Source organism: Chrysochloris asiatica, unplaced genomic scaffold (assembly GCF_000296735.1).
Source record: "Chrysochloris asiatica unplaced genomic scaffold, ChrAsi1.0 scaffold00287, whole genome shotgun sequence".
NCBI lineage: Eukaryota > Metazoa > Chordata > Mammalia > Afrosoricida > Chrysochloridae > Chrysochloris > Chrysochloris asiatica.
This window is the reverse complement of record NW_006408805.1, coordinates 650,163-660,532: the sequence shown is the minus strand read 5'-3', so window position 1 is coordinate 660,532 and position 10,370 is coordinate 650,163. Positions and strand designations below refer to the sequence as shown.

The window sequence follows — 10,370 nt, the reverse complement described above, 5'->3', positions numbered from 1 at the left end:
GATAAATAAGACTGACATATTTCGTCCTGTGGCATACTTCACCATAAGGTTTCTGAGGCTTTAAGTCTTTGCTGGAGCAGAAAAACTCTTTTTTTGTTTTTTTTTTTTTGTATCAGTGACAGAGTGTTTGTTTAAAGATGTGCATTCATGAGAAGGTAAAGCAAATTGATTTCACATGGGAAGTGAAGACAATTGACGATTTAAAAAAAAATAGTCATCTTTTTTGGTCTTCAAGTAGGTGGTTTCATTAACTACTTTCCGTTAATTATCCTAGAATTATGTAGACTGTGTAGTGAAATAGCCACTCTAGCTTTCTTGTGATAGCTGTGCAGTATATCTTTTTTTCTACCCTTTTCCTTAACACCTGATAGCCCTAAAATAGCTTGATTATGGAATGGTTAGCTTAACTATAAGGAGCTCTGGTAGCATAGTGGTTATGAGTTGGGCTGCGAACCTCAAGGTCAGCAGTTCCAAACTACCAGTGGTTCCGCGGGAGAAAGATGAGGCGTTCTGCTCCTGTAAAGATTTGCAGCCTCGGAAACCCTGTGCAGGGTCACTATGAGTCGGAACCTTCTCCACAGTACTTAACAACAACAGCTTAACTATACAACATTTTCTTTATTACTGTTTATCTTGATTTTAAAAATTAGAGATAGTAGAATAAATGTAACCTTTTTGTGGTTATAACTGACTCTAAAATAAAGGTTATTTAACTGCTAAAAAAAGTAAGGATGGCCAAGGGAGAAGAGTACAATGGGGTGCAGGATCCTATCCAGAGAAGCACCGACACCAAAGATGGAGGCAGAGATGAGGACATGGAGAGATAGAGCAGCTGAGGACTGAGGACTCTGGACTCATGGAATGAGAGGGACTCGGTACTGGCAGCCAGGAGGCAAGCTTATGGAACGTGCTCTTTGGTTGTTTAAATTATTATATATTCCTGAGTGTTTCTGTGTACACCCCACACACACAAAAAAAAAGGGAATGGAAGCAAATACTGTTTAATGATGATGCACGGATGAGATTGTAATCATTGCAATGAAACGATGGTGTAAAGCATTTTAATTTCTATATTGATTTTTGTTTCACTTAAAAAAGTTTTTTTTCTTTAGAGATTGCTTTAGGACTTAGTTATATACATTTTAATTTACTGTTATTAACTTCAGATTTATACTAACCTAATTCCAACAACAGTGGCTAAAACATTGCAAATAATGCGGATGTTGCATGACCGGCAATGTTTTGTTCTGTTGCTCAGCATTGGTCTGTTCTGTGTTGCTATGATTTGAAACCTACTGGACAGCACCTAACAACAACAGTGCTCTCGTTGTTGTTGTTAAGTGCCGTCGAGTCGGTTCCGACCCATAGCGACCCTGTACAGGGTTTCCAAGGGTGTAAATCTTTACGGGAGTAGAAAGCCTCATCTTTCTCCCGCGGAGCGGCTGATAGTTTCGAACCGCTGACCTTAAGGTTCTCAGTCCGATTTGTAACCACTACGCAATGCTTTTGGGTTAGTGATTTATTTTTCAATTGGGTTATTTGTCTTTTTCTTGTAGAGGTGGTGTGTTGTTGTTGTTGTGTGCTGTGGAGTTGGTTCTGACTCATAGTGACCCTGTAGGGGGTTTCTGAGGCTGTAAATCTTTACGGGAGCAGAATGCCTCATCATTCTCCCGTGGAACAGCTGGTAGTTTTGAACTGCTGACCTGTAGTTTCCTATATATTTTAGAAATGAGTCCATTGTCTGATGTGTCATTTCAAAATATTTTTTCCTGTTCTGTGGGTTTCCTTTTTAGTATTCTGGTGAAATCTTTTGATGCACATACGTTTTTAATTGTTGGTATTATTTATCTATTTTCTCTACTGTTGTTTGTATAGTTCTCAAAATGTTTGGTGGTCTGTGTATACCCTGGATTAGAGCCCTCAAACATTTGTCCCTATGTTTTCATTGATCGCCTTCATAATTTTGGGATTCACATTTAGGTCTTTAATCCATGCTGAGTTGGTTTTTGTATAAGGCGTGAAGTAAAGGTCTTGTTTCAGTCTTTTGCATATCGCTTTCCAGTTCTGCCAGCACCATCTGTTCAAAAGACTATCCCCTCCCCATGTGATATGTTTAGGTACTTTTGTCAAAAATCAGTTGGCTGTATGTGGATGGGTTAATTTCTGGATTCTCGATTCTATTCCACTGATCAATGTATCTTTCATTATACCAGTGCAAGCTGTTTTGACCACTGTAGCCACGTAATAAAATTTGAAGTTGGGGAATAAGAGGTTTCCAACCTTATTATTCTTCTTAAGCAGTGCTTTGCTTATCCTGGGTATCTTTCCTTTCCATATAAAGTTTGTAATTGTTTTTTCCATCTCTATGAATAATGTCATTGGAATCTGGATTGGGATTGCATTATATGTGTAAATTGCTTTGGGCAGTATTGACATTTTCACCATATTAGTCTTCCTATTCAGGAGCATGGTACATTCTTTCTATTTTTGTAGGTCTTTTTTGGTTTCTTGTAGTAGTGTTTTGTAGTTTTCTTTGTATAGGTCCTTTGTTTCTCTGGTTACATTTATTCCTAGATATTTCATCCTTTGGGCGGCTATTGTAAATGGCATTGCTTTCCTAATGTCCTTTTCAATGCTGTCATTTTTGGTATAGAGAAATCCAACCGATTTTTTTATGTTGAGCTTATATCTTGCCACTTTGCTGAATCTTCCAATGAGGTCTAGTAGCTTTTTTACTGAGTCTTTGGGGTTTTCTATGTATAAGATTATATCGTCTGCAAATAGAGAGTTTTACTTCATCTTTACCAATTTGGATGCCATTAATTTCCCTCTCTTGCTATATAGCTCTTGCTAAGACTCCCAGGACAATATTGAATAAGAGTGGCGACAAAGGGCATCCTTGTCTGCTTCCTGTTCGCAGAGTGAAGGCTCTCGGTTTCTCTCCATTGAGAGTAATAGTAATGTAGGTTGTTGGTTTTGAATATATGCTCTTAATTATATTGAGGAATTTCCCTTCAATTCCTATTTTGTTGTGTGTTTTGGATGTCGGATTTTGTCAAATGCCTTTTCTGCAATAATTGATATCATTATGTGGTTCTTTTCTTTTTCCTTATTTATATGGTGGATAACTTTGATCGTTTTTCTAATGTTGAACCATCCTTGCATCCCTGATGTGAATCCCTCTTGATCATGATGAATTATCTTTTTAATGTGCTGCTGGATTCTGTTGGTTAGGATTTTGTTGAGAATTTTTGGATCTAAGTTCATGAGGGATATTGGTCTATAATTTTCTTAGTGACGTCTTTCCCTGGTTTTGGTTTGAGGGTTATGCTTGCTTCATAAAATGTATTAGGAAGTTTTCCATCGTCCTCTATCTTCTGGAATAATTTGAGTAGAATTGGTGACAGCTCTTCCCTGAATGTTTGGTAGAACTCAGTGAAGCCATCTGGACCTGGACCTCTTTTGGTTGCAAGTTTTTTGATGACCGGATCAATTTCTTCTTTTGTTATGGGTCTGTTCAGGTTTTCTACTTCAATCTGTATAAGTTTAGGTAGGTCGTGTTTTTCTAAAAATGTATCCATCTCTTCTAAGTTTTCAAATTTGTTGGAGTACAACTCTTCATCATAGTATTCTGTTATTATCCTTTTGATTTCCTTTGGTTCTGTTGTGACATCACCCTTGTGGTTTCTAATGTGTGTTATTTGTGTCTTCTCCCTCTTTTCTTTTGTTGGGTTTGCCAATGGTTTGTCAATTTTGTTAATCCTTTCAAAGAACCAGCTTCTTGTCCTGGTGATTCTTTCTATCGTTTTTCTGTTTACTGTCTCATTTATTTCTGCTCTAATCTTTATTATTTCTTTTCTTTTGGTGACTGTAGGTTCCCTCTGTTGGTCTGTTTCTAATTGTTGTAGATGCAGTGTTAATGTGTTAATTTTGGTTCTCTCTTCTTTTTGGATGTGTGCATTTATTGCAATAAATTTTCATCTCAGCACTGCTTTCACCATGTACCAGATTTTGGGATGTTGTATTTGCGTTCTCATTTGTTTCTTAGGAACTTTGTGAGTTCAAATTTAATTTCTTCTACTACCCAGTTACTTTTCAGCAGGGTGTTATTCAGTTTCCATGTATTTGACTTTATTTCCTTCATCTTCCTATTGTTGAATTCTAATTTGATAGCATTGTGATCTGAGAATGTGCTTTGTTGTATTTTGATATTTGTGAATTTATGGAGGTTTGTTTTGTGTCCTAAGACATGGTCTATTCTGGAGAATGTTCCATGTGCACTGGAAAAAGAATGTGTATTGTGCTATTGTTGGATTGAATATATTCCTTTTATTTTAAGAATTCTTATTTAATAGAAATATTATGTATTTTTAGACATCTAATAGTGTTAAAAATACCTATGTTTACTAAGATTTTGTTTAGCACTTTTACTCTTATTCAAGCCTTATCTTGACATTTATGTTCTGATTTAAATATTAGTTTATCAGTTTCCTATGGACTACTCTAAGGGTTGTAAAATTTCCGTGGCCTGTGTCTGTGAAGTTATTTTCCCGTTCATGAGAAGTGGACTGGGTATAGGATTCCTGAATAATACTGCTAATGGTCAGATAGGTATCATCATCTGTCACTGTCTCGGTAAGCAGGTGAGAAGTTTGATGATGAATTTATTCTCTTACTTTTATGATGAACCTCTTTTCCTCTGAAGCTTTTAAAAGATTTTGTCTTTGTGCTTGGTGTTCACAATATTATAAGGTGGTGCCTAGCTGTCACTTTTCTGATAATCTGCATATATATAATTAGACATGTTAATTGAAAATCAGTTGTATTAAATTAGGAATCAGTTATTAATCCTATCATCCATAATATGTTGCTTTTCTTTTGCTGCTTTCAGGATTGTGTCTTTGCATATAAAAACTGTTGAATTGGTGTATATGTTGCTGTGCATAGTCTCATCAACAACAACAAAAAGATTATGTTTTTGTTTTTTACTTTCAACTGTTTGATTATCATTTGTTCAGGTGTATATCTCTTACTCCAAGTTTACCCTTTCTGAAATTTGTTGAACTTCTTGGGTTTGTAGATTTATTTGGTTGGTTGGTTATGTGCCGTAGAGTTGGTTTTGACTCATCGTGACCCTGTAAAGTGTTTCCGAGACTGTGAATCTTTACAGGAGCAGAAAGCCTCATCTTTCTCCCACACAACCACTGGTAGTTTCAAACTACTGACCTTGAGATTAGCAGTCTAACTCGTAACCACTATGCTACCAGAACTCCTCATATATTTATTGTTGTTGTTGTTGTTAAGTGCTGTCAAGTGGGTTCTGACCCATAGCGATCCTGTACAGGGTTTCCGAGGCTGTAAATCTTTACGAGAGCAGAAAGCCTCATTTTTCTCCTGCGAAGTGGCTGGTAGTTTCGAACTGCTGACCTTAAGGTTCGCGGCCTGATTCGTATTGCTACTGAGATTCCAGTCCATACATTCATGAGTTTATTCTAAGTAAAACATTTTTAAGCATGTCTTTGATTAGTGGATGGCTGCAGACAAGCAGACAAGTTCTCTCAGAAATACACTTGTCTTACTCTTATTAGTATGCCTTAAAAAAATGCTGAAAAGGTTCAATTAAAACTGTGGTTTCTGAGAGAACCCACTGGACTAGTTAAATCCAAAGCAGAGAAGTTTAGCTTAGAAAGTTATGACAACTGTTTTTTGGGATTCACAAGGGATAATTTTGATAGATTTTCTCATAGGACACAGGGTAATCACAGGGGCTTACTAATATTAATGAAGAAGTTTTAAGAAAATTGAAAACTGCATTGGTAAAAAAAAAAAAAAAAAAAGGCCAGCAAAGTTACACGGAATTTTCCTCCCATCATTCTTTGAGTGTAAGAAGAGCTGTCCTCTAAGAATTTCATTGGAAAACCTGACCCCATTCAATCTACAACTTTGATCTTGTCCCTTCACACTTTTTGTTCCCAGACACAAAGAACCTTTTAAAAGAACAGGATTTGAATCCTTCAAGGAAGCCAAACTACTGTTGTGACATGGTGTAAATTGAAGAGCATAGTCGTTTTAGGGAAAAGTTAGAGAGATGGAAACACCACCTTCAGAAGTGTGTAGACCCAGAAAGTAGAGTGTCACATTTTGATACTTTTTAAAAATAAATGTTTCTTTGATTTTGTAGTAGTATTCTTTGACTTACTCTCATCATGTTTTTCATCAAATTTATGAAATTATTGGCCATTCAGATATTTCTTAAATATTTTTTCTGATCTTTTCTATCTCTCCATGTAGAACCTGTTGCTAGATGTATATTAGTAGCTTGATGGTATCCCACAGGTCTCTGAAGTTCTGTTTGTTTACTCCCGTATTTTTTTTTCTTGCTGATTTTCAAACTGTATAATCTCATTTGACATGGTGTTCAGCTTGCTCATTCTTTCTTCTACCTGCTGCTAAGACTTTGTTCTTCTCAAGCAGTGCTTTGCTTATCCTGTAGATTGTACTCTTGACATTTTCACAGTGTTAGATCTTCCCCTTCCATGAGCATGGTATGTCCTTTTTTTTTACTTCGTTGAACATTTTTTTTTTGGTCAAATTTATTTTCATCAACTTTTAGAAAAGACAAATGCATCAGTTTTCAACATAATCTCCTTGCTTTTCAATACACTTGGTCTGTCTGTCAACATGCTTTCGTATTCTCTCATTTAAAAATGTTTTAGGCTGAGCTGTGAGCCACAAATGTACTGCTGTCTTCACTTCTTCATCAGAGATGAATCTTCATCCTTGAAGGGCTGCTTTCAGGGGACCAAACAGGTAAAAGTCCAATGGAGCAAGATCAAGACTATAGTTGAGGGTGCTTTAACACCTCAAAATGAAACTTTGTAAAGTGTCAACAGTGTGGACAGAGGTGCAGATGTGTATCGTCATGAAAGATCACAAAGCTCTTGGATAGCAGTCCTCTGCATTTAATCCAAAGTTTAGGCTTTAGCTTTTCAGTGAGCATCTTACTGCAATAAACACTATTGATTTTTGAACCTTTTCCCTAGTAGTATCCCAGTACTTGTTGTTAGGTACTGTCAAGTTGGTTCCCACCCATAGCGACCCTGTGTAGGGTTTACAAGGAGCAACTGGTGAGCCTTGTAGTTCAAACCAACTTTGCAGTCCATTGCATTAACCCACAGAGCTATACCAATTCCAGAAAACTGTCAATTTTCCAGTTGATGATTGACTTTTGAATTTTTTTCTTGGTTAATGATTGAGGATGTTTCCATTCCATACTCTCATTTAATCTCAAGCTCATAGTGGTGAATCGAAGTCTTGTCACCAGTAATGAATTTTTCTTTTTAAAAATGTGGGAGAAATGGAGGGAAAAAATGGATAACAAAATACTATGAAGAGTTGTACTCTAACAAATTTGAAAATCTAGAAGAAATGGATGAATTTTCAGAAAAATACAACCTACATAAACTAACATGGAGTGAAGTAGAAAACTTAAACAGACCTAGAACAAAAGAAATGGATCAGGTAATTTTAAAAAAACTTCCAACCAAAAAAAAAATTCAGGCTCCAATGACTTTACTGGTGAATTCTAACAAATATTCAAAGAAGACCTGAAACCAATTTTATTCAAATTGTTTTAGAACACAGAAAAGGATGGAAAACTGAATAAAACCCTACTCAAAAGCTTCTGGGTAACAGAACAAATGAAATCATAACATGCTAAAGCCTTTGGGACATAGCAAAAGCTATGCTTAGAGGGCAATTTATAGTGCACACATCCAAAAAGAAGAAAGAAGCCAAATCAACACATTAATACAATATCTTCAACAATTAGAAAAAGACCAGCAAAGTAAACCTGCCGCCAGGAAAAAAACAAATTAAAGATTAAAGCAGAAATAAATGAATTGGAAAAGAGGAAAACAATAGAAATAATCCACAAGACAAGAAAGTGGTTCTGTGATTGCAAACCACTGGCAAATCTAATAAAGGAAAAGATGCAAATAAAAATACATAAGAAACAATATGGGTAAAATCACAACTCTCTATGAGGTAGAACTGACTTAGTAGGACTTAGCAACAACTACAACAAAAACCTCTTTAACTAACTCAGTAATAACTCCAGCAAAATTTAAGAAAAAATTAGGGCCATGATAGGCATTCTTTATAATATTTTGTTTTAAGCTTTCAACAGTAAACATGAGATGAATTTCCAAAAGTATAGTTCATGTCTCTGTATCTGACTTATTAGACTGACTTGAATTAATGTTCCTACAGGCTTCAGTGTCGTTCATGGATGTGGCCGTGGAGCTTACCCAGGAGGAGTGGCAGCACATGGGCCCAGCTCAGAGGACCCTCTACAGAGACGTGATGCTGGAGAACTATAGCCACCTTGTCTCACTGGGTGAGCAGACCTTAGTATGTAACACCCTGTAGGAACCCTGGTGGTGCTAACTGGTACTAACAGGAAGGTTGCTGGTTCGAACCCACCAGCTACTGCACAGGAAAAAGATGAAGTCATCTGTAGCCTCGGTAACCCTATAAAGCAGTTCTACTCTGTTCTATAGGATTATTGTGCGTCACAATCAAATATATTTTTCTTTTAAATTGTCAAAACTCTTGGGTAAATTTATAGAGATTAATGTTCAAAGGCGCCCTCTTGATGCAGTGTGTTAAGTGTTGGGCTACTAACCATAAGGTCAGTGATTCAAACCCACCAGCTGTTCTACAGGAAGAAGATGAGATTGCCACTTCTTTAAAGATTTCTGTCTCGGAAACCCTGTGGAGCCTTTCTTCTCTGTCCTGTGGGTTGCGGTGAATCAGAATCCACTTGATAGCAGTGAATTTGAATTTGGCTTGGTTTGGTGGTGCATTGGTTAAGTGCTTGGTTGCTGCCCAAAAAGGTCAATGGTTTAAAGCCACCAGCAGCTCTGTGGGAGAAAGATGTGGCACTCTGCTTCTGTAAAGATTGCAGCCTTGAAAACCGTAAGACTCTTACTCTGACCTGTAGGGTCACTCTTCGGAAACCCTATACAGAGTTCCTATGCATTGGAACTGACTTAATGGCACTTAACAACAAAAAAATAGGGTTGTTGAAGTCCTGGTGTGGCACTGTAGGATAAGGACTGGCCTGCTAACTGTAAGGTCAGAATTTTAAACCCACCAGCCTCTTGGAAATCTTATACAGGGTTGCTATTAGAACTGACTCAACAGTACTTAGCAGGAATATAGGGATTGACTAGCACCTTTAGATTTTAATGTTGTTCAGGCTTTTAAGAGGTCTAAGATAATTGTAGTGGTTGTGCATTGGTCTGTTAAATGCAAGGCTAGTAGTTCGAATCTACCAGCTGGTCTGCAGAAGAAAGATGAGACTTTCTGCTCCTGTAAAGACTTGCAGCCTTGGAAACCTAATACAGAGTCACTATGAGTCAGAACCAACTTGATGAACCATGATCACCACCATCAGCACAACAGAAATAGTGATTGTGTTATTATCTTCCTGTTTTTGAAAACTTCATGTGAGTGCCTTTATTTGCTACTTCTGCTGTTGTATCTTTGTACACTTGAAAACCTCAACACGGTGGATCTGATCTGTATGTACCTCGTTGGTTCCTTTTATATAGGCTACTGCCTTACCAAACCTGAGATGATCTTTAAATTGGAGCAAGGAGAAGATCCCTGGTCCTTAGAGGAAGAATTTCCAGCCCAGTGCTACTCAGGTGAGCTCTGGACAGTGGCAGAAATAAACGTGGGGTAGTTAACCTTACAGGAGAACAACTTAGAAAAAGGCTTATTTTTTCTTTTTTTTTTTAAAGATGGCTTTATTAAGATATAATTCTGATACACGCAGTTCGCCAATCTAAAGTATGTAATTCAGTGCGTTTTAGTGTATTCACAGATATGTTCAACCATCACCTAATCAATTTGAGAAAATTTTTGTTACTTCTAAAAGAAACCTTTAGCCCTTTTAGCTATTCTCCACCCCACCCCCAACCCCCTAATCATCTTCAGCTCTATCTCTATAGATGTGCCTATCGGGAAATACTAGAATAAGTCAAAAAGTATTGCTTTAAAATCATAGAAGCATTTATTAAACAAAAATATTAAAACGTAAAGCTACTGTTTCTCGATATATTCTCTATCTAGATCTGTACTCTTTTCCTTTTTTTTAAACTGGAAAATTTCTCAAGAGATTTATTTATAACATAATACAGATGAAACCATTAATACAGGGAGACCTCTTGTAGGGTTGGATTTGTTTTTGTTTTTTTTAATACTTTATTGTGAATTATGGGATAGTCTACATAGGAGAACATTAGCTTCACATTGATCCCATTGTATATCGTTTCCTTGCCATGGTTACAGTCTCCTCCATG

General features: G+C 36.8%; 1 protein-coding gene across 1 annotated transcript in view; it reads left to right on the top strand.

The window, feature by feature from the left end:
• Positions 1-10,370, top strand: part of ZNF658 (zinc finger protein 658) — a 34,249-nt gene that overhangs the window by 560 nt on the left and 23,319 nt on the right. Inside the window, exons 2-3 of the mRNA XM_006874579.1 lie at positions 8,272-8,398; positions 9,618-9,713. Of these exons, the coding sequence (XP_006874641.1) occupies positions 8,272-8,398; positions 9,618-9,713 (223 nt within the window). The remainder of the gene's footprint in view (positions 1-8,271; positions 8,399-9,617; positions 9,714-10,370) is intronic.